At 41.9% G+C, this 23386-nt stretch overlaps 7 protein-coding genes across 7 annotated transcripts; 4 read left to right on the top strand and 3 right to left on the bottom strand.

The window, feature by feature from the left end:
* Nucleotides 1-1392: 1392 nt before the first annotated feature.
* Nucleotides 1393-15651, bottom strand: LOC110182013 (phosphate-regulating neutral endopeptidase PHEX-like). Its single transcript, XM_086829163.1, has 2 exons — nt 15346-15651; nt 1393-3304 (listed from the first exon to the last, which is right to left on the bottom strand). The coding sequence occupies exons 1-2, from the start codon at nt 15363-15365 to the stop codon at nt 1393-1395; spliced, it is 1932 nt and encodes a 643-aa protein (XP_086685289.1). The 5' UTR covers nt 15366-15651.
* On the bottom strand, nt 8073-8758 carry LOC110179534 (uncharacterized). The gene has a single exon (XM_020947117.2). The coding sequence runs from the start codon at nt 8581-8583 to the stop codon at nt 8095-8097; it is 489 nt and encodes a 162-aa protein (XP_020802776.2). The 5' UTR covers nt 8584-8758; the 3' UTR covers nt 8073-8094.
* Nucleotides 9322-12573, top strand: Cda9 (Chitin deacetylase-like 9). The gene is made up of 3 exons (XM_020947692.2): nt 9322-11348; nt 11427-12151; nt 12275-12573. The coding sequence occupies exons 1-3, from the start codon at nt 11124-11126 to the stop codon at nt 12522-12524; spliced, it is 1200 nt and encodes a 399-aa protein (XP_020803351.2). The 5' UTR covers nt 9322-11123; the 3' UTR covers nt 12525-12573.
* LOC147644372 (uncharacterized) lies at nt 13584-13942 on the bottom strand. The gene has a single exon (XM_086828270.1). The coding sequence runs from the start codon at nt 13940-13942 to the stop codon at nt 13670-13672; it is 273 nt and encodes a 90-aa protein (XP_086684396.1). The 3' UTR covers nt 13584-13669.
* A 1116-nt stretch (nt 15652-16767) lies between the features above and the next one.
* LOC110178374 (uncharacterized) lies at nt 16768-19660 on the top strand. Its single transcript, XM_086828268.1, has one exon. The coding sequence runs from the start codon at nt 17654-17656 to the stop codon at nt 18224-18226; it is 573 nt and encodes a 190-aa protein (XP_086684394.1). The 5' UTR covers nt 16768-17653; the 3' UTR covers nt 18227-19660.
* Nucleotides 19661-20325: 665 nt separating this feature from the next.
* Gbp1 (Growth-blocking peptide 1) lies at nt 20326-20844 on the top strand. Its single transcript, XM_020961963.2, has one exon. The coding sequence runs from the start codon at nt 20326-20328 to the stop codon at nt 20686-20688; it is 363 nt and encodes a 120-aa protein (XP_020817622.2). The 3' UTR covers nt 20689-20844.
* A 228-nt stretch (nt 20845-21072) lies between these two features.
* Nucleotides 21073-23318, top strand: Gbp2 (Growth-blocking peptide 2). Its single transcript, XM_020961951.2, has 2 exons — nt 21073-21275; nt 21946-23318. Exons 1-2 carry the CDS (start codon nt 21073-21075, stop codon nt 23189-23191), a joined length of 1449 nt encoding a protein of 482 aa, XP_020817610.2. The 3' UTR covers nt 23192-23318.
* Nucleotides 23319-23386: the final 68 nt, after the last annotated feature.

Raw genomic sequence — 23386 nt, 5'->3', positions numbered from 1 at the left:
AATATTTCTGGTCCATTGGCTTCCTTGGCTCTCCTTCTTTTGTCTATGCCCCTCACGTAGTTGGTTCAACATGCTCCACATGTTTTTTAAACTAAATGCATAATTTCGAACGCAAGAAAAAGCGACGAAAAAGGACGAATTTTTTGGCAATAGAATTGTAGAATGCCAGGGGCATAATTTATTTGAATTTCTATTTTTTTTCGGGGGACACGTTGCTGAAGCTGCTGGGAGGAGCCGGAGGACAGCAGCAAATTTGCCAAGTAATTGCACAAATTATTGCACGTAGGCGGGCAACACATGATGATGGAACAGATGGCACCGGGAAGATACAGCCACCATCCTTGGAATCCCACCCAGCCCATCCTCCCCTTCATGCTACATTAAATTAACTTGACATATTCGGAAAATAGGATGTGGAAATGGAAATGGGGCAACTGTTTGGGGCCACAACTGTTGCTAATTTTTGCTTAATATGCCTCCCCCACATGAGCCCAGATCCTGCTGCTCCATTGGAGATTTTTCTGGGTGTGTATGTGCGTAACCAATTCACACTCCACTCCTCCAACACAATCCAATATATATATATATCCCGATATCTGCCAGGGGTTTATCTAGCCATGTAAATGCAACACAACACTTAGGCACGCATCCAGCACACATCTTCATCCTGTCTCTGGATTTGCGAATTCGTTTAGTTCTTTTGCTTCGGGTGCTTGAAAAAGTTCAAATTTCCAGCTGCGAAATGGCACGTGAAACAATGTGCTTCTCCGGGTGGGAGTTGGGTGGGGCGAACAGTGGGACAAAATCTACACAAAAACTTAACTAGGATGACCTTAAAAGGATACTTGATATTATCACTTCTACATTGTAAATTTAGGACTTTATTAAATGTTAAACTTTATAATAATTGATGGCTTTGGAGGGTATTATTATTTGAAGGAGTCATTTCCGACCCTATAAATCATATATATTATTGATCAGCATCAACAGCTGAATCGATCTAGCCATTTCTTGCAGAAGAAAAAATTTATAAATTTTTTCAAAATTTTATAAGGGGTTACATCGTTAAAATTGTCAAAAATTTTCAAAAATTTTAATTTTTTTTAAATTTAAATTTAAGTTTGCAGATTTATAAATCTATTAAAAACTAGCATAGCAAAGCTTTCTAGACTAAAATTAATGCTTTTTTGGCTAAGTTATGAGTTTTTTTATGTGTTGATTTGTTGAACAAATTGTCATATAAAAGTATTAATAAATATTGATTTAAAGAATGCGAACATGATCGAATGATCCATTTCCGATTCGATCCTATAATTCAAACTGCAAGAGTACATTAAATTCGACTTTCCTAAGTTAGTTCTCGGTTTTTAAATATTATATGTAGAAAAGATCCTACCACATCTCACACGAATTCAGAGCCTCCGAAGTGGGACAATTAAAGTCCTTGCCAAAGGATTGCAGATTTCTCACCGCCTGACTAAGACGCAGCTCATTGGTGTCTCCATGCTCAGCTTCTCCTGAAAAAACCCGAGCAAAGTTTAGTAAGAACAACTGCCTCAGGGGAAAACTGGTGAAGCTCGGCTGCTTCTGACTGAAGTGGGAGTCATCTTCAAAGTACATCCAGTAGATAGTTTTCAGGGCCATCACATCAAGCACACGATCTTCCATCAACTTGGAGTTTCTATCATTAAGACAGGCTATAGCATCAAGGTAAGCCTGATTGTGTTCATTGCCTTCAACTGTCAGGTTATGGGGCACAAAGTTCTGCAGGATCTGGCGGGTCAGGATAAAGCCCAGCAGACTCACCTTGAAGACATTGTGCATTTCGGGTGTAAAGAAGGGCTCTTGCAGGATGTTAATGGGTAGGACAACTGTGTTCTTGAACACCAAAAGTTCCGGCTCTGCACTGATATAGTCATTGTTGGAGAGTAGGAAGAATTCCCTGCCAGTGGGCACTGATCCATCCAGTTGCTCTAAGACCTTGCGATTACGGTGCCACAGGACCTTCAAGTGCATCACAGCAAAGTCCGGTTCAGAAGATTCCAAATTGAGGTTCCAGTAAAAGTCTCCGACAAAGCTTCGCTGGTTCACAACATTTGGCAGCTTTCCCACAATCACGGTCATGGATTTTAACTTCTGTGTGAAAAACTGTACTTCCAAGGCGGTAAGGTTCAATCGATTGCTTTGCAGTTGTCCCAGGAAGGACTTGCAGATGAGATCGAACAATTGCTGGACATCGTTATTATACCGCTGGAACTTTCCAAACCTAAAGTAGAAGTCCTTGTAGAGCAGCTCACTGGCGGTGTCCATGTGAAAAGCCACTGCCGCGGCACACTTTCCAGGATCACCTTCGGCAGCGCTGCCAACCAGACCTCTCAGGTACCGAACGAAGCTGATCATCAGGTAACTGGCAACGGTTTCACTCTCGAATGTATCCAAGAGGTTCTGCAAACCCTCTAGGTAGGGTAATTCGGAGGTCTGCACCATGAAACTGGGTTCGAAAGCGCTGCCGAAGGCGGTGCCTAGATACTTTCCCAGGGCCAACTTTGTCCTTTTCTCGAACTCTTCTACGCTCAACTCTGTTGGGGATCCTTCAAGCTCTGCCAGTTCTTTGATTTCACTTTCGAGAGCTGTTATGTCGCGGGCCAAAATTCGCGCTCTCTTCCTAGACACTCCAAGACTGATGAGCAGGTCCTTGGTTTGCCCTTCCTTTTCGATTGTGTCGATCTTTTGCTTTCCAATAAACACCTCGAACTTGCTGCTATACTTCCTGCTTGGTTGTACTTTCATCTCGATGAGGAGCGAATTCAGACCAAAGCGACTTAGCCGAGCCAGAGTCTCCAGCCACTTGAAGTTCTCCTCGGACCACTGACTGCCTGGGGGCGTTAGATGTGGCCAGGTGAGATCCCTACCTGGTGGCACCAATCCAATGTAATGCTTCCACGAATGCGTAATTCTGGGAGCTGTGAGGCAGGTATTATAGAATAGCCACACCTTCTCCTCCACACTGTTTGAGTCTCGTAGAACTCGATATTTGAGTCGTTCGAACACTTTTTGCATTCTTTCGTTGAATTTCTGTTTCACTAAACCATAAAAGTTGTAGATTCCATCTACCTTGTGGTTGTCCAAGAACTTTCCGCTTGAAAACTTTTGGAAATCTTCGCAGGGATTAACTGATTCGTCCATTTGGTGAAGAATTTGCTCCAGGGCCGCCTCATGAGGACTGGGTTTGATGGCTCCTACGATGCCAAGTAGCAATAGTAGACAGATAACACGAGTGATTCCCTTCATCTTTGTCGAGTAACTGAGGAAAAAAGCTGGAATAAGTGCCAAAATTAACCCGGTGGTGGAGAATTTGATATTGATAAGAATGACCAAAGGCGAGCTGAGCTGATAACCATGTCTTTGACCTACACACATTTTTGACATAATTAATAATCTGTTTTAAAGTTTGACAAACAACAAAGGGGAACTACCAGATAATCTAGGAAAGCTTATAAAATATATATATTTAATATGTAAACTTAAAGAAAGGAAGCTTTAAACTTTAAAGCCTTAAATAAAAACCCAAGAGTCTTTGTCGATTTCAAGACTCTCACTCCCTTAACATGCTTAGTTATTGTGAACTGAATTAAATATTTAATAATATAATTTAATTTTTCCCCTACAATATGCTGAGCTTGTCCCACTGTGCCTGTTACGGTGGCACAAATCAAGCAGAGCGACAAATGCCCATGCGAATGTGTGAATTTGCCGACGATGACAACTGATAAAAGATCGAATTGCGCATCTGAATCCTGCGAGAGTTCCAGGACACGTTCCGCCTGGCAGAGGGGGGAGAAATGGGGATGGGAATGGGAATGGGAGACACAGACGGAGGCCGAGACCGAGACCCTTAAGACCCCGGGTTAGGCATAATGCCGTATGGCATTAGATAAAAAACAAAGGCATGTAATTTTCGGGGCATGGCCCAAAGCCGCACAACGAGCAAAACGGAAACGGAAGCGCTCGATAATCGCCCAGAGAGTGCAGCGTCATGGGTTGAGGGTTCAAGGATGAGGTTGCTCTTCTCCTTGATGCCTGATAATGCGGGGGCGGAAAATCACGTAGGGTTATGGGTGGAAAAACACACACACTCTCCCACTCACACCCACACTTCCAAATTGATAAATGCTCTCTGTTAAGTGGCATGTTTTTTGGGTTAAATGCGGTGTAAAATGTGCTCTGTGCCCTCCCGTCCCCCATAACCCCTAATGGCATAATAGCCTTGAGATGGAAAAATGCAGAAAAATATTTAGTATATGCCCAATGATTGTTTGGTTATCAATAAAGCAACCTTATGCAAACTACACTTGAAGAAAACCAAGTTTTGAGCACTGACTGGTCAAGATTTGTCCGTATTTAATCACTTATTTTGTTACCACTTTTCTCTACGTGTAATTGAAAGAAGTAAAAGCCAAAAGGCTGAGTGACAGTTCAGTTAGCACAGTCGCAGCTCCTTGAAAGCATCAAGCTGGCCAGGTTGACGCAAATAAATCGCCCATCGTTGCTGGCGCACCTGACACTGTCAACATATGCTCTGCAGTACCAAATTCCGGGCTTCCCCCTGGCAGGCCTTGTTGTACATACATCTTGCTTACAGGACTCCAAATTGAAATTTAAAACGAGAAAACCAATAAAAAACAAGTTACAGACGCCAACGACGGGCGGCAATACAAATTGCACTGACGACAGCTGAAAGGCCATGGTGTTGGGAAGTCGGGAGCCCGGAAACCCGGAAACCGTCCAGGAACCAGCCGAAACCACCCGATCCCAAATGCAATTCGCGCCCGGGACCAGCATACAAATGCCTTCAGCCAAAGGATAATATAATGCACGTTGTTGAAGAATAATGGTCCTGCCAGAAGACAACGTCGCCATCGTCGTCCAAGGGACTAAGCATGTCTGCCATCCTTAAAGGAGTACGGGTGTGCCTCCAGAAGCCAAGGATCCCATGGATCCACGGTGCGGACAATAACGATGCCGGCAACGGCAATGACAGGCAATTTTAATAGAATCCACCAGTCGACGGAAGGGAATGGAGAGTATACACGGACTTAACTTGGTGCGTGCCTTAACCTCGGCTCTGGGCGGACACACAAACACCCGGGACAGCTTCAATTTGCACCACCAGCCTACGAATCCTCAATGAACCAAGAGTCCTTTCCATGGATAGCAAAAAAAATAAAGAAAAGGGTGCAGAAGCCAATGGAGTGAGTGGTTTGATTTATTCGCAGCTAAAGTCAACAATCAATAATCGAAGTCTCAAGAAAACCTGTTGAAAGTAAGAATTTTTTCAAATTTGATTTAGAGCTTATAATGTTTGTTCCTACCAGGATAGGTTTTTAGAATAATTTTGGAAATACCTATAAAGCCTAAGGAATTCTTTACAATTAAAATAATCATTGATAGTAAGAAAACCAAGAACATTATGGTTATAAATTGCAGAACACTAATTGTAGTCAAACGTAAAGATTTACAGTAATAACATAAGAAAAGCTGAAAGGAAGCTCTTGTAAATTATAATAAAGCGTTCTATACATTAAAATATATCTCTGTATAACGTTTAATATAAGAATCCTTTTGCATGAATAGAGATTGTTCTCAGAGGAAGATCCTCTTCGATTAATTTCGAAGTTCCCAACTCTGTGTCTCCTTCATTATTCACTCTTCTCTGGAGATCCTTCAATCCTAATTTTCTACTTAAGGTATAAGTTCTCCAACTTTGATCAGATTTATTTCCCGTGCCTATATCTTTTATAAGTTAATAAATAGGTTCTCCTGCCATAATTCCCTAATCTCACAGATCCCTTAAATCCCTCACCTTCCAAGACCAACCTAGGCTAGGGTTACTTCTTCCTCTGCTTCCAAAACAAAAATCTTTGTGAATAAAATGTGATATAAAGTGTTCCAAGGCATAAAAATGATAATGTCCATTTGCGGTCGAGTCAAATTCATTTATGGCAACTGCCGAAATATCTTTTGATTAGCCAACGGAATGGTTCCGGTTGCGGGGTCATAAGAATCCAGGTCATGTAGCCCGCATATAAATCCCAGCAAATTCATGCATGACCCATAAAAGCGAGGGACGGGGAGCTTCTGACTGGCACTTCACGGAAACACGGAACATATTTCCTATTTATGACTGCAACTTTCGTTGGAGTCCGGGCGGGGAATAAAAATTTCAACACGCTTACACAAAAATTGCCAATTAAGCGCATTTATGACTGCAGCGCAGCGGAAGTGTGTGGCATGCAGCTAGGAAGGAGCAAAACACACCCCCCAGGACCGAGTGGATCCCCCCTCTTATAGAAACAGTGTCTGGGACCATAAACATCCTTAATGCGAGAACGTGTGCACTCCGAAGACGCTGGCCAGGATTATTAAGAAACAATGAAGCCGGGACGCCGCTAGAAGCCATAAAAGCGGACACATAACGCCCCAGTTTATGGTGCAAGTTAAAACCGGAAACTAAATAGTTGACACTGCGCGGACATTGACCATTGGATTACCGGGATGGGCCAAGGATGCCAGGATGCCAGGATGCCAAGATGGAGCGGAGGCGGCAAAACTCTCGTAAAGCTCTTGGGTCAATGACAAAAACATAATTTGTAATTTGAATTTGCTTCGTGTTCGAGCATAAGCAATGAGCTCTCAGTGTTGTCCTTCGTCCTTTGCTGTATTTTTTCTTGGTTCTCTCAGCCATAAGGCATTCCGTTGGCGTTTCAGTTGGGGCCGCATATAATTCTTCAGAAAAAGAATACAAGAATTCTTTCATAACAGATAAAGATTTGTATGGGTTTCTTTGCTTAGCCATTGAACTTATCCTTTGATTTGAACCCTTAATTACTTTCACAGGAATTACAGGATATAAACTTGTATTAAAAATGTCCTGCTAGGACCTTAAGCCTTGGGTTTTAGCTTGTGGCCTTGCTGGCAAAGGTATAGCTACATTGACTGATTTATGCGCTTATCACGCAGGCGTCGCCGCCGTTTTTATGTCCCTGTCGTCGCCGTCTGTCGGCCATAAATGTCCTGGCCGGAGTCCTGGTCGCAAATTTGCCATTTTAATGCTCCTTGGGCTCCATCCCGGCTAGCGTTTTTCAATTTCTCCACACATACACATACGAGTGCAAGACTCGTACCTGTGTGGCTTGGCTTTAGGCCCATCCTTCGATGTGACAGTTTTTCATTACGCACAAATCCTTCGGGCATACACAGCGTTCGGTCGTCACATTAAAAAAGAAAGGATGCTGACTAAAAGCCAAAAACACACAAAAAATAATAATATGGGGGGCAAAATAAGAATAAAAGTCGTAAGCAAACATACGAGCAGGACTTTTGCTAGTCTTAGGAGTTTCATAAAAATCGTTTGCCAGCTTATCGCAGCTTTAAGATGTCTGCATGTCCTGCCTGGTTTCGTTTCCTTGCCCTGCGACACTTTGAAAGTGACATTATGCAACTTTGAGCGGCACAGCGGCGGGAACTGCAGCTATCTAAATTACCCAGAGACATCCGGCATGACGGCAGGACGTTCTTATGCGCTCTCAAGGATCAACAGGAAGCGCCCCAAGGCGTCTGACTAGCTCCATGTGTTGCATTTTCCTTTGCTTCCTTTTTTTTTCGTTACGTACTTGTTGGTTTCTTCCTTTTTTTTTGCCGCTGCAAATTTCATTTGGCACAGGAAGGAAATGTGAGCATGCAAAGCCAAAAAGGGTCCTGGATAGACGCAGATAAGTTGAGCGCAGGAGTCGCCAATTAATGCCTCGTCCTGCACGTGTTAACGCTCGCCCACTTCAGATCCTGGAGCACCAAGTGGACGTCTGTCAAGGCCAAAAGTCACGTATTCCTGCTGGGAATTTAAGGAGTGAAAAAATAGTAAGTTAACTCTGTGAGAAATGGCTTCAAAGAAAGGATGAGTAAAAACATATCAGGTGATTTTTTTTACACAGCAAAATTCAAGCTACGAGGATATAGAATTCTGAATTTTGAAGACTGATATTTTCAGTACAAAAAAGCAAAAGTAACACAACTTAAACGTAGGCAATATTTTATTTATACATTCTCGGGACGTGGAGGAACACGAGGAAACCTTCCTATCTCACTGTTCATTATCATTTGCAGCCGCGTTATCACTGGCACCATCATCTGGAGGCCCAAGTGCTGCTCCAGAGTCTGGGCAATCTCCACGCGTAGCGCCTCCTCCAGGGACTCACTGACATTACGCTTCTCGACAATCTCCACGTCCGGCATCTGGAGCGGATATCTCGGCGGACAGGTGAAGACCAATTGAAGGGCAAAGCCTACTCGGATCCCGGTTGCGGATCCACCCTCAATGTAGTTCATGGTGGCCAGTGGCACCTTCAGCTGGAGCCTGGGTCGCCGGGATAGGACCAAGTAGGCCAGGCCCAGATAATGCATGGTCCGCACCTCATTCTCTTGCAAATCGGCGAAAAACCTTGATGTCCTCTCTGCATCCCAGTTCTCTGGCAGATCCCTCCTGGCCACTGTCCCATGTACTGCTCCTCGCGCCCTCTGCGTCATCCTTTGCTTGTAATTTGGATTTTTGCCCACTATTTTCGTTTTTTTATTATTTTTTTTTTGTTTTTGGAATTTTGTTCGCTTCCCCCGTATTGTTATCTCTGCTCCGCCGAAAATAATTTGAAATGTAATGCCAGGCCATGTCGGTAAGCCGAGATTTGCATAGTCCCATCAAAGCAATAACAGATGGATGAAAAGGACTTCCTCAGGCCTATCATAAGGCAGGAGATCTCAAGGGAAGAACAGGAATGGGATGTGAATAAGGGAAGGACTGTTGGAAAAGGTGGATGCTCTGCCGGAGAGCAAGATATAAGCTATGAATATATAAAATTGAAGGGATATATAAAGTACCATTCATAAATCGTTATTAATGATATATGATTCTTAATTTATTAATATGTTAATGACCTTTAAAGTTTACTATTTCATTTATGTATATGTAGATATTTAAAACCCAGGTAGATATAAAAATTATGTTTTAACGATAATATATCAGTGGATGTAGACATTATTCTGTAATTCTATATATCGTTGAGCATGAAATCGTTGTCGATATAAAGGAAGTTTTTCTCTTTCGAAATATGTCTTTATTTATTACTTTCTTGATTTAAAAACTACAAACTTCCATGATATCTTTTCAAAATCTTTAACCAAACGAATGACTAACTCAAAACACTCTGCAATCAAAGTGTATTCAAAATAATTCAAGTATATTTACATAGTAGCATGAATATGCTCCCATAAATACCCTCGCCGCAAATTGAGTTTGTTCGTTTGGCTGATTTGATTAGCCTAGATTTGCTGGTCTCAGTGCTATGCAAATTAGCTGTGTGATTATCGCGAAAATTGGCAAATACACACACGCACCGATTTTACACAGAGACTTCACACCACAGTAAACAAGAAGAAAATTCCCTGGGCCCCATAATAGTTTTCCGCTTCAGACGTGCGTGCAGATTTCCTCTGCACTTGGGAAATCTTCCACGCATATGAGTAACCTTTTTTTCTTTTTATTATTCCTGCAAAATTTGCATTTTAAAGCAGTTTCAGTCACGTGAACGGCAAGGATTCCCTTTGATTTTACACTCCAACGCCTCGACATAGTGGTGGTAAGTCCTAATGAGCAGAATGTTGGAAAGGAAGGAGTGTGTTGGTTGCATCGAAAGAAAATAAAGGGGGAAAATGGTGATTTAATCAAATAAGATCATATAATTTTGATTACTCACTGAGATAGAGACAAATTATTATTATTGCTTAAATTAATAAATAACAAAAAATTAGGTAAGGATATGCATATATTTTCTAACCTTTGATGAAATTTTTTTGAAGCTTGTATTTATTGGTTTCATTTCTTAATGATTCTTAAATAAAGTAGCTATATTTCTTTGTCCTAATTGAAACTCCTAAACTCTGCCCCTCTTCCTGAAATCCTACTATATATTATATTTCTCACTGTGCATTGTCCTTCCCAATGATCAAAAATATAGAGTGATAGAGTGACCTCCTCTTATGTTGTTCACCTGGCTGTCAATCAACATTCAATGAGCCAGCCAGGCACTGCTTCAATCTTCATTAGAGTCCCTCCCAGGGCTGACTCTTTAGATGATGTAAGGCTAAGGTCCTGCGTAGTCGAACTCACTCAAACATGTTGCATTGCCCCTACAACAACAGCCGAGTGTCCTGTGATGTGCCACCCACTTTTCGGCCCAATTTGCCGAGGCTCCATTCGGCTAGCTGGCGGTTGGTTGGCTCTTCGTTTCAGGACCAGCTCCTAGCCACCAAGGATGGCAACGCCCCAGAACGTGACCAAATGGCATTCGGGGCGTGCACCCCGAATAATAGGGGAGCGGGTTGGAATCCTTCTGTCTCCATGCCTGCCGCCTGGCTTCCTCCTGGCTGCCTCTGCCTTTTGCCCTGGAGTCCTAGTCCTTGCTGATTTTTCCTCAATCTTGTATTGACTTTTTGCTGTTTGCTTGCCGGGATTTTGGGATGCTCCCCCGATTGGCCAGGGGTTGGAGTTGTTCTAGCTTGCTTTTGTTTTTGGAGAACTGCCTTTCCTGCCTTGTGGAAAGTTTTTGTGAAGCACTTGTTTACGATTTGAAGTGCATTTTGCTGGCGGCGGTGGAGTGACTGTCATAATTTGGGGCTCCATCGATTGCGATCTCTGAGCTCGGTTGGCAAGTGTGAAAAGTTTTCCACTTGGAGTCGGCAAATCTCAGCTGTTAAGTTCTCCTTGGTTATGCTAATGAGGCAAACTTTTGCCACTTCGATCGCTGGTGGTTTTCTTGTCTGCTCGTATAATTGAAAGTTCTGTCTGATTTTTATATACCGCTTGGGTGAAGTTTGTAGTGCTCTGCGGATGAACCAAGGTCACTCCAGCAGACCCACCCCAAAAAAATAATATGGTGGTGCGACACACCTTATGTTGAACAAGCAAATCCCATCGAATGATAAGATATATATTTAGCGAAGTTCTTCGAAGGTTATAAGAGGCCCCAAATGGAGTATTGTCGGTCGAGAAGAGCGACTGCTAGCCCGGCGGCATGAAGTACTCGACTTTGCTAATTCTGTGCCTAATTTTGGCCCTAACTTTTGGCGGGGAGACGGCCAAGACCAAGTCCAAGAAGGTGAAGAATAAGCAGAAGCAGGAGGTCCTGTCCCTGGCGGAACCCTGCAAATCTGCAAACTGTAAGCTGCCCGATTGTCGTTGCTCGGATGCTTTGCTGCCACGGTCCAAGTTTCAGGGCAAGGAGAGCGAGATTCCTCAGGTGAGATGGTTCCTTGATACCATTTTTTATGCATCTAAATATTATTTATTATTTTATTTAAATAAAAACCCACCTTAGTTCGTGACCATCACCTTTGACGATGCCGTAAATGCGGTGAACTATGCCCAGTATGAGCTCCTTTTTGAAGGTTTGATCAATCCGGATGGCTGTACGGCCGCTGGAACCTTCTTCCTGTCCCATGAATATACGGATTATGTGAGGGTCAATGCCCTGTATAGAGCAGGTCATGAGATCGCCCTGCATTCGGTGACCCATGGCGATGGCACCGATTACTGGCGTTCAGCGGATGTGGCCACTGTGGAGCGAGAGTTTGGTGCTCAGTTAAAGATGCTGGAGGCGTTCGCTAAGGTGAATCCCAAGAGCATTCAGGGCATGCGATTGCCCTTCCTTCAGATCTCCGGGAATAACACTTTCGAGGCAGCACGTCGTCTGGGTTTGAGCTATGACAGCTCCTGGCCCACGCAGCAGTTCAAGGATCCGGCCATGTGGCCTTACACTCTGGACTATCAGTCGAAGCAGGATTGCCAGATTGGTCCTTGTCCGGAGGCCTCCATTCCCGGACTGTGGGTTAATCCCATGGTCACATGGACTGACACCGAGGGCTATAGTTGCTCCATGATCGATGCCTGTGTATATCCGCCGGAGGACAAGGTGGACGCATTGTTTGATTGGATGCTGGAGAACTTTAATCGGCATTATCAGGGAAGTCGAGCTCCCTTTGGCATGTATCTGCATGCAGCTTGGTTCTCAAGGGGACGCAATTATTTTGGGGCCTTCAAGAAGTGAGTTTTATGATTATTTATAATTTGTAATTAAGGTAATAAGTATAAATATAAGATTTTATGACATGAATGTATATTTTAAATGTCCAAAAGTATGCAACTTAAATCTCTATACTTTCACAGATTTATTAATCACTTGAATACCTATCCGGATGTGTATTTTACTGGCATTTCGCGTATGCTGGAGTACGTAAAGAAACCCGTTCTGGGTGCTCCCTTTAAGGATTGTCCCGTCCTGCCGGAGGCAGACTGTCGCGCCGTCCAGTGCCATGTCCAGAAGCTATCCACCGGCGAGGAGCGTTACCTAAATGTCTGCGACAAGTGCCCCGTCGTCTATCCTTGGCTGGACAATCCCCTGGGTCAGCAGCTATAAGCTTGCCCTTACCTATTGCCAATAAAGAGAGTACACAGAAAATAACAAATATGGTTTATACTTTATATTAACATTAAGGAAAACAAATGATATTGGGAAAAAATGTTTTAAAATTGATATAACAATTATTTGTTGCTTGTTTTTCCACACTTTGAATATATACACCTTACAGAAACATTTTCCCCTTGATAGCATCAATGTCCTCTAAATTTATCCTTTGTGTACGGTTTATACAGAAGCTGGCATCATGTTTTTGCGTTGACATTTTCCCATCTCAAAGCCAAAATTTACATACGCCGCCGCACGGACCGCGCTGATAAATGAGCTGAAATTATGTTTCTGGCCGTGAGACGCTTAATTAACTCATTCAACGGAGCAACTCGCCCCCCAAAGTGCGGTCATATTTCATGGGCTCTCGGTGGAGAATTAATACGACCGAAGCTTCCGGACCCATGCAGAGTCCTGTTTTAGGGGTCCTGTCAATGCAGCTGCTACCTGTAAATGACATTCGACCGACCGTCTGGGGCTCTGGGCTCAAACTGTGTTGATGCCTTCGGTTGCATTTTTGTTAATGGACCTCTAACTAATGACAGCCTCCGGGCTGCATATCAGTCAGGAGATGAGTCAAGGAATGGGGATCACTGCTGCTGCTGTTCCTCCTGATGCTCCCATTCCCGTTTCTGCTCCTGCTCCCGCTCTTGCTCCTGTTCCCTTCTCCTGTCCAGCCGCATTTTGCGGTTGCTGTCGCAAATTATGTATGCGGTTAGCTGGACCACCTCGTCCCTGGGGTAACGTTGGACTAAAGCGGTGGACAGGTTGGACATGGAAACGACCACAACATATTGGTTGATAGTTGACCAAAAGGAGCAGATGGAGAATGCTGCAGGATTCCTGCAAAAAATGGGGTTCACTCAAGGCACTTAAAAATAACCCCAGAAGCAATATTTATCTGCGGTTGAGATGAGTGGAAAGTTAGGGAAACTAATCAATTAAAGAGTGAGTCTGGGAAAGAACACCTTTAAGAACTATAATATTTGAGGGAAAATACTTTAAAAATTTAGCTTTACAATTTAATTGTATCTTTTGTAAACTTGAAACTCCACATTGATTAGGCAATTCTTGCAATTTATTCACAACTTTAAACACTAGACACGTTTATGACAATGTTTGTTGGCCAGGACATAGCCCTCGGGGCAGTTTGCCTCCAGGATATTGTAGGGCTGCACTTGCATTGATTCGTTGGAGTTCCACGCTGGTTCCATACTTATTTTTGAGGGCTCATTGTGGCTAGTTACATTGCTCATAGCTTCCACAATTTCGCTATCCGTGGCCAGAGTTCCCTTCAGTAAATCACTGCTGCTGATTATCAGGATGCCAAGGATAAACAGGGAGATATTCCTGCACAAAGAAGATGCCATGCTATTCCAATAATGGGTTAACTATAACTGAATCAAAATCACAATTTTCAGCTGACCATTACGACTCCCGAGATGGCCAAGACAATTGTGAAAGTAGTTAATGGCTTATAAGGCAACCAAACAGCTACGAGGGCCCTCAAGCCAGTCGAAGGTTGTGCCAGCCAAATCAGATCTCTGCTTTGATAGATTTCAATTTGCCATTTCTTGGCAAGGAAATACATAAACAATAAACAATAAACAATAAGCAAACAATGCTGGCTCTGGCTTTTATGGAAATGAAGAAAATGCTCGAGAAAATCGCAACAAAAAGTGTGCAAATATTTGCTGATTACTTTCCGAAACTTGCACTGATTAACAGCCGGGCAAAAGGACTATTGTCCTGTCCCAGAACCCAGGACCCCTTCCCTGCAATTAGAGATTTCCTTTCCATCCCTCTGTTTAGCATAAATTTTGCATTCACTCAGGGCAAGGGAAGAAACTGAATAAGGTGGCTGTCATAAATAAATGACTCTACGAGCCTTTGGCCCTGCCTCAGCTGTCTGTGACCTAAACAGGCATTATTTTAATGTACTTTTGTGCGGTACACAGCGAAAAAAATATATATAGGGATGCCGGTATTTAACCCACCACACATACACACACACACACACACCCAGGGACAAATGACATTTTTATGTTTCAATTTTCGGTTGCCTTTTCTTTTTCACTTCGCGAAAATTATGCCCACCACCACCCAAGGACAAGCACTTTGATGATGATGATGTGGGTCCTGGGTCCTGTGTTCTGGGCTTCTGGGTCCTTAACCGTTTGGGAGGCTTCTGTTTCCTGAATGGTATACCTTATGTGGTTTCCGCCTGCTGGCTGACAATAGAATTGTCAAAATTATTCGCTCAAATTGCTGACATTTATTAGGCAGTTTACGGCTCGGTCTCAGGTTACTTGGAGGAAAGTCACTTAGGGGATGAGATGATATATGTATACTTGGGGGAACTTTTTTAATGACATCTAATCATTACTTTTGACTCTAGAGGGAATTTTATTGTTTCATTTTATAGCAAAGTATTGGGATATAGTAATTAGTAAGGTTTAAAATAAAAAAAGTGCATTCATAGATTAGGGTGACATCATTGAAGATAATGCAATCTTTAAAAGATTGAGAAAACATATAATTATCTCTGAACACTAAGTAACTATGATCAGTAAGTATCAATGAACATTAAGTAACTCTGAACAGTAAGTATCTATGACCAGTAAGTAACTATATAGTAAGTAAGTATCTAAAGTATCTAAAAATATCAGAAAGTTTCTGAGTATGTGAAGGGGACCAAAGCAGTAAGGAAGTAAGGAAATAAATTGGAATATATAGTCTAGACCTAGATCTGATACCACCAATAGCTTCTTACCGCAGTAAAGGACACGTCATTGCTTACTTCCTTTCACTGTAGTGACCAAGATTGGGTGACTTCATCCAAAGTAAGCTTCTTCCTAGTCATCCAGATGTGTTTCATTGGCCACGTCATATTTTTGAAGCCAAAGGCTGATCACTTGCACTATCACTATTGATGTTAACACTAGGTACCCCTAGGACAGACTGAGGCGCGCGCGACCTTAGCGCCTCTATTTATAGTCCCCGAGCAGAGCAGAGAAGAGCAGAGCAGAGAAGAGCAGAGAAAGTGAGTGTGAGTGCGTGGGAGAGAAGCAGTTGCCTCTAGAGATTAACATAGAGCGATTAACGTAGAGCGAGAGGGGGAGAGGCAGAGATGAGCAGCGAGCTGATATTTAATTTAACTATAAACAATAAGTAACTATGAGCAGTAAGTAACTCTGATCAGTAAGTATCAATGAACATTAAGTAACTCTGACCAGTAAGTATCTATGACCAGGAAGTAACTATGATCAGTAAGTATCTATAACCAATAATTATGGATGATCAGTTACTAACTTTGAACACTAATAAACAATGACTTGCAACTTTTGTAACAACACGTATCTGAGACTTGGCCGGCAGCAGTCACTTCGTTCCGGGGATTTCATTGGCTACGTCATATTTTTGAAGCCGAAGGTTGATCACTTGCACTATCACTATTGATGTTAACACTAGGTACCCCTAGGACAGACTGAGGCGCGCGCGACCTTAGCCCCTCTATTTATAGTCCCCGAGCAGAGCAGAGAAGAGCAGAGCAGAGAAGAGCAGAGAAAGTGAGTGTGAGTGCGTGGGAGAGAAGCAGTTGCCTCTAGAGATTAACATAGAGCGATTAACGTAGAGTGAGAGGGGGAGAGGCAGAGATGAGCAGCGAGCTGATATTTAATTTAACTATAAACAATAAGTAACTATGGGCAGTAAGTAACTCTGATCAGTAAGTATCAATGAACATTAAGTAACTCTGACCAGTAAGTATCTATGACCAGTAAGTAACTATGATTATTAAGTATCTATGACTAGTAAGTATGTATGATCAGTTACTAACTTTGAACACTAATAAACAATGACTTGCAACTTTTGTAACACAACACATATCTGAGACTTGGACGGCAGCAGTCACTTCGTTCCGGGGATGTTAGAACTAGTTGGGAATCATATGTGCAGATGTGCTAGATTTGTTTTGGAACAAATTTAAGCTATTTCAACGAAACTATGGAGTTATTCTTTTATATAATTTTACTAGTATATAAATTGGAGCATAGCGAATCAGTGCACTATATATATACATATATATAGCTGACATAGGAACGATTGGAAAATTTTAAGAAAAAATATTATAGCTTTTCCAGTTTTCAACAGATATTCATCAAATTTAATATATTTTATATTTAATATATTTTATATTTATCTATGTATGTATATACATATTTATACTATATATCTAAAATATTATTTATGTATTCATCTAGAATGTTGTGTAAAATTTAATGAAATCGGACTACTGTATCATATATACATAGCTGCCATACAAACGATCGTTAGATCGATAGAGAAAAATTAATGTTTTTTAACATAAATAAATAAAGTGATCAAATTGCAATCTGCAAAGGTAAATAAACTTCGGCGTGCATAAGTTAGGTTCCTTTCTTATTCTTTTAATATTATTAGATTTATATTTAAAAAAAAAAGTCATAGAAAAGGAATACGAGTATACATGTAGTAAGCTTTAAACCTTTCTTGTTTATTTTATATCAGATACTTTATAAAGAGCAAAAAGAATTAATCATTTCCTGATTCATAATAACCTATACCCATTACAAGTAAATGCCAAATTCCATAGATTATTCACCACGTATGAATCTGCTTAAGAAACCCAAGTATCAGATGCATTAATTGAGCCTTGAAAATAAATATTCGCATTGCGACTGCCCTCACTTGCGGTTATTCGACCGATTCGCTGATTCGTTGATTTGCTGATTAAATTTTTTTTTAATTATGTAAAAGCTTTTCAGTTAGCTGCCGTGTTTGTAGTAGGCCTTATCTGGGAGCAAACAACAAGCCCGCACACTTGATGTAGAACTAACGAGCTAATGACTCGACTGACTCTCTTGACACTTGGCTCTTGCCTCTCGATCTGAATCTGAAGCCGTGTAGGAAATCTCGAAACTGAATCAGAAACAGAAACTGAAACCGAACGGTGGGGAGATTCATTCAGTCTCGAGTGCGATACTGGCCAGCGTGAACGTGTTTACTTGGGCTTCAATTGCGAAAAGCTACTTTTTACGATTATGGCCATTATATGGCGACTTCCCTGGACGGAGTTGCTGTCTCTGGTTGTCGGTGTCTGGCTGTGTCTGTCATTGGAACCAAATGCCGGGGCTCGATTGCCCAACGATCGCCTTGTCTTTCCCTCGGAATCCCAGCCGGAACTCGAGTCTCGTCTCCAGGAATTCGATCGACAAATGGCGGAGGTGACACGCCTAACGAATGTCAGTCTTCTGATGATGCCCAAGGAAGCCGAAAAGGGCATGCCGAGAATTATCAGTACCAGTGGCAGTACAGGAAATGAAAATCCACCATTAAACACAACCGGAAAAGGGAAGGAGGAGATCAGGAACCCAGCGAAACAGGAGGGTAATCTTGCTACCACGAGAAACCAAACCTATCCTGCCAGTGAATCAAAGGTAATAACCTTTGCCAGTGATCCGGAGTTAAATAGCCAGCGTCCTTGGGATGAAACAGAGGTACCCACAACCGTCAAGATCAAGGTGGTGCTGGAACCGAGGATCACACTGGAAACAACACGAATTTGTCCCGAAGGCTTCACCTTGAGTAGCGTCCATTGTCGCAAGATTGCCTAGCAGCCTAGCAGAGACTTTTAATAAAGATAATTTACTAAATAAATAAATTAATGTTATAAATTATGATATTGCTTAGAAAGTTCTACTGAAATTCGGCTTAAACATTATAAGAAAGTTTGTGTATTTAAATTTAATTTCATCATTATTAGAAATGTCTTTAAGGCACTTAAAGTCAAGAACGAATTTCAACTCCTGATTATGATTAGTAATTAGAGATTTAAATTATCTGTGTACGTTTTAGGTCTTAGAAATATATTCATTAGTTGCAAAAATTTAATATTCTGCTTCAAATAATACAAATATGTAATAAACTTAAACAAAAGGATTTAAAAAACAATAGAAAATTAATTCGTTCTTTGTATTTAATAATAATGGGTTGATTAGCTTTTTTATTTTTGTCAGTGTAAACCAGTGTAGCAATATACAAATATATATATATATATATATCTCAATAAGCTTTTTGCTGCAAAAATATTGTTTGGGAGAGCTCAAGAGTTGTTTTGACGCTCAGTCTTAAAAGCTTCCTGGCTTGGATTCAACTTAACCCATTAGGAACTCAAATTAAAAAAAAAAAACATTTAAGTCCAAGATAATTTAAAAGAAATTTTATTGAAAGAACACTTGGCCTAGTTAATTATTTGCTGCCAAAAAATAAATAAATTTAAATTCTGAAAGTATGTCTTTGCTTTGCAATTTAATTTAATTGTGTAACACCAATTTCATTCATATAAAGTTTATAACTACCAAGTTTAAATTTAATTACAGTGTAAATGTGGGAAAGCTTGCTTTGTTTACGTTTTTATTTCGCGAGAGAGCAGGTTTGTTTGGCTTTTCCCCCACCTTGGCAGTTTTAAAATCTATTTGCTTAAGTGGAAATTGGGATTGAGACAGGCTCAGATACTGAGAATGTAAATGGCTTCCAAGATCAGTCTTTAAAGTTTCGTCAGATCAAGCAAACGCGATGTGGATTCGTAGTAACACTTTGCTGCTGGTGCTTTTAGCAGGATTTTTCATCACCATTCAGGCAAGATCAGTGTCCTTGCGAGGACAACCTCTTGAAGGAGATGAAGACAACACAACGACCACATCTGAACCGATCTATACCGTAACCGAGGCACCATATGGAGGACCCTTGTTTTCACTGTTCATTCCTTTCATGAAATGCAAACCAGGATTCGAAGTGCAAGGAAATCGTTGCCGGAAACCAGCTTAGTTTTAAGAGTATAAAGATGTTTAAGCATCTATACATAATATAATATGTGTATTATGTACTGATGCTTAGCAATGGAACATCGTTATATACATTTTTTAAAATACATTATTATCAATTATTAGAATTTGTTATTCTATATAATAATAAATGCGTAATATATTTGTAACTGGATTTCTCATAAATTACTCTTACCGATTGCATTATATATATTTATATACATATATTTGTTTTTCACTGGAATCGGAATATGAGATGGGAAGTATAAATCTGATAGATCTCAGACTGAAAAGCTTCGTTATAGCCAACAGACACGATTTTTCTAGATGATGTCAATCCATTAATATATTAATATTAATGCAGTGTCTGTTCTTATTTTCCAATACAATTAAATCAAGATTAATGTCCTCCGTTCACGCTGACCAAGGATACATATTCTCGGATACCAGAGTTAGATCATTGGATCCTGAAAAAATTTTTTATACATTAATTAAAACTGTGGAGGAATGTCCAAGGAGCTATGAGCAGCGAGGAACTATTATGCCGGAACTATAATAATTTGTAAATAGCTTTTAAGTATTTTTGCCTTATTAATATTTAAATGAAATTTCTTGCATCCATTTATAAATGATTTTTTAAGCAGTGTAAAACGAAAATATCTAAAAGCTTTTGAGGCTGCTCTTCTGCTTTGTTTACGTTTTTATTTTGTGGGAGAGCGTGTCTGGTGTGTTTGGCTTTTTCCCATCAACTCCGCTCTCCGATTGTGATCTTTTATCTGTCTGGCTTTCAGGCATGGGAATGGAAGTGCCACTTTAAATGTAAAGATGATCTCCCAGTGTCTCAGTCTGTAGAGCTTCGTCGAAGCAAATAAACGTGCATCTCTCCAATAATGTTGATCGCTCTTAACCCGTTGGTGCTATGCCTAGGCTCTTTGTGTTTGCTTATCATCTCAATTGAGGCCAGAACCCGGCCCTGTATCGACGATCGCATAGTGTTTCCCAAGGATAATGATGAGGACGTATTCACCTCCAAGTTCTCCCTGCCGAGTGTCAATTCAACGACAACGGAGATTCCTGTGACCACAAAAACAACTCCATTATCAACCACGGACACAACTGAGCTCGTCTCTAGTGGATCGGAGGAGCTGAACACCGAGAAGCCGGTGGTTGACAATCGAATATTGCTCGACACATCCCCAAAATGCAAAGAGGGCTTCGAACTGCGGGCGAATCGGTGCCGAAAGTCGGCTTAGTCTTAAGTCTCGCAAGAGATCCATGTTAGTCAATAAAGTGATATTTTATTTTGAATAGACATGCTAATGCTGATTGATGGGACACACTGTGATGGTGATTAGTTAAAAAACATGGCAAACAAACAAAAATCCCCCCTATAAACTTACTTAACATTAGTGGGAGAAACTTTCGATGGGGGGAAACTTTACACAAAAGTACAGAAAGAGTAATTATAGTTTGGATACTAAAACTCGTGACTCAGTCTACGGATGTAGATGCAATTGTTTTTCCCTTCCATTTGATGGAGTCTACATAGTAATCGTTGCCTTATCTGATGTCATGAACCTGGCTTATCGGCGGCTCATAAACAACACTTGCTCTGAGGCAATCATCTCTCTAAGAAGATGGGACACTACTCAGTCTCTTTTGAATATTCAACGCTGGTGGTTGATTTCTGTTCTGTTTCAGAAATGGCTTCCCAGCTCTTATCTCTGGGCTTGGCTCTGGCACTGATCTTCCTAATCGGCGGTCACTGGACAGACGCACGTCCTCAAAATCCTTACTATGTGGAGAACGGTGGACATGGCGGATTTGGAGGACCCGAAACGTGAGTTTCTACTTTATACATTAAACTAATTTTGAAAGAAAAGCAAAAAAGAATAGGTACTAGCTAGCTAGACACTGATTAACTTTACTTATTAGCAAGAAATGTAACCAACTAATCATTGTTAAGACTTACCGAAATAGAGGGACACATCATTGCTGAATTCCTTTCAGTGTAGAGTCATATTCTTGGTGATTTCATATAGGAATTTCTTGATATCATCAAAGTGAGCTTCTTCCTGGTTATCCAAACGACAGGCGATATTTTCGGGGTTGAAGGGCGATCACTCTCACCAGCACTATAGATGTAAACAGGACGGGGGCCGCAAACAGACTGAGGCCAGAGCGACTGCAGTGCCTGTATTTATAGTCTGCGAGTAAAGAGAACAGAGAAAGTGAGAGCGAGAGCCGAGGAGAGCAAGAAATATCTTCAAAAACACGCACAAAGATATAGAGAGAAAGGGATCCCTAGAGATACGCAGAGATACACTCAACAAGAGAGGGAGAAAGAAAGAGATATCCGAGAGAGAGATAGACATACCGAAAAATATACAGATACAGATACAGAGAGATCCGGAGAGAGAGATACCTTGCAAGAGTTTATAAAAGCCTTATTATATTATTATTATACATACTTGCACTTTAAATTCTTTAATTATTTATTTATTTTACAGACATCATCATCGTTCCCATCATGGGCATGGTCATGGTCATGGACACGGACACGAACACGGCTTTGGACCTGGACATGGGCATGGTTTTGGTCCAGATTTCTCTGGTGGATATCCTTCCCAACCACAGTCGCCAAACTTTGGTCCACCACCTACTTATCCGGTTAATCAATATCCTGGTGGTCCCTTCTCTGGACAACAGCCTGGCGGCGGTCGCTTCGGAAATAGACAGCCTGGCAATTTCGTTGGAGGTCAACAGCCTAGTCCTAGCTTTAGACCGCAACCTGGCCAGGGTGGAGACTTCATGAGAGGGCAACCAGGCTTCCAACAGCCAGGAGGAGACTTCAACAGAGGCCAGTCGGGAGGAGGAAACTTCAATGGAAGGCGACAACCTGGTTTCCAGCAACCTGGAACTGGCCCCAATCGAGGACAACCTGGCTTCCAGCAACCAGGAACTGGACCCAATCGGGGACAACCTGGTTTCCAGCAACCTGAGAGTGACTTCAATGCCAGACAACCAGATAGCAATGAACTGCCCACCTATTCGCGACCTGGTCATTCCCCCGGCGGTTTTCAGCAGCAACCTGGCAGCGGTGAGAATACTCTGCAGCCGCGACCAGGATCGGGCCAAAGTCCAATAGGCGGAGTAGGCGGTGGCTTCCAGCAGCCTGGACGTCAACCTGGAAGCTCCAGTAATCCGCTTCAGCCTCGTCCGGGCAATAACAACGAAGATGACTACTCACAGTTTAATTTCCAAACTCCCAACACTCTACAGCCACGACCGGGACAAGGACCGGGTCAAAGCCCAGTAGGAGGAGGAGGCAGTGGCTTCCAGCAGCCTGGACGTCAGTCGGGAAGCTCCAGTAATCCCCTACAGCCTCGTCCCGGCAATAACGACGAGGACGACTTCTCACAGTTTAATTTCCAAACTCCCAACACTCTGCAGGCACGACCGGGACAGGATCAATCAGGCGGAGGAGCCTCCTCTGTAATCCAACCCATTCCTGGACAGACTTCGACGCGTGACAATGTGGACAAGAATCTAGGTGACCTTTTCAACACCCAAGAGTACCTGTCACCCGAACTAAGCCAGGGAGTTGGATCCAGATCAGGATCCGATCGGGATCCCAAATCCGAGACCGAGGAGGCACTTCCGGAGTCAGTGAATCAGCGCAATCTCTTCAATACGGATCCCATCTGTACCAATGGAACCGAGAGGATGGCGGGACGATGCCGGAAGCAGGCCTAATGAATGTCAGGAGAAATGTAATTCTTCAATCTGGAACAAGAAACTCTTTATCTTTATCTGTAAAATTGTAAAATCGAGTTGAGCCAATAAATGTATCTCGTTCTGAGTAATTAAAAATGATGAGAAACTTGTGAGATATATTTTTTAAGGTTTATTATGTAAGATGGGAAGAACGAGTTGTCTGAGGATTACAAA

Source organism: Drosophila serrata, unplaced genomic scaffold, assembly GCF_035046125.1.
Source record: "Drosophila serrata isolate PLE 108 unplaced genomic scaffold, ASM3504612v1 contig_184, whole genome shotgun sequence".
In the NCBI taxonomy this organism is placed as follows: Eukaryota; Metazoa; Arthropoda; class Insecta; order Diptera; family Drosophilidae; genus Drosophila; species Drosophila serrata.
The sequence above is the reverse complement of the archived record's forward strand: the minus strand, read 5'-3'. Positions and strand labels throughout refer to the sequence as shown.

What these genes read in the sequence shown, in the direction of transcription:
- LOC110179534 (XM_020947117.2), bottom strand. Translation starts at nt 8,583, where the DNA reads ATGACGCAGAGGGCGCGAGGAGCAGTACATGGGACAGTGGCCAGGAGG.
- Cda9 (XM_020947692.2), top strand. Translation starts at nt 11,124, where the DNA reads ATGAAGTACTCGACTTTGCTAATTCTGTGCCTAATTTTGGCCCTAACT. An exon ending in AGGAGAGCGAGATTCCTCAG is followed by an intron (nt 11,349 to 11,426) that starts GTGAGATGGTTC and finishes AACCCACCTTAG; the next exon opens with TTCGTGACCATCACCTTTGA. An exon ending in TATTTTGGGGCCTTCAAGAA is followed by an intron (nt 12,152 to 12,274) that starts GTGAGTTTTATG and finishes ATACTTTCACAG; the next exon opens with ATTTATTAATCACTTGAATA.
- LOC147644372 (XM_086828270.1), bottom strand. Translation starts at nt 13,942, where the DNA reads ATGGCATCTTCTTTGTGCAGGAATATCTCCCTGTTTATCCTTGGCATC.
- LOC110182013 (XM_086829163.1), bottom strand. Translation starts at nt 15,365, where the DNA reads ATGACGTGTCCTTTACTGCG. An exon ending in ATGACGTGTCCTTTACTGCG is followed by an intron (nt 3,305 to 15,345) that starts GTAAGAAGCTAT and finishes TTTTTTCCTCAG; the next exon opens with TTACTCGACAAAGATGAAGG.
- LOC110178374 (XM_086828268.1), top strand. Translation starts at nt 17,654, where the DNA reads ATGGCCATTATATGGCGACTTCCCTGGACGGAGTTGCTGTCTCTGGTT.
- Gbp1 (XM_020961963.2), top strand. Translation starts at nt 20,326, where the DNA reads ATGTTGATCGCTCTTAACCCGTTGGTGCTATGCCTAGGCTCTTTGTGT.
- Gbp2 (XM_020961951.2), top strand. Translation starts at nt 21,073, where the DNA reads ATGGGACACTACTCAGTCTCTTTTGAATATTCAACGCTGGTGGTTGAT. An exon ending in GGATTTGGAGGACCCGAAAC is followed by an intron (nt 21,276 to 21,945) that starts GTGAGTTTCTAC and finishes TTTATTTTACAG; the next exon opens with ACATCATCATCGTTCCCATC.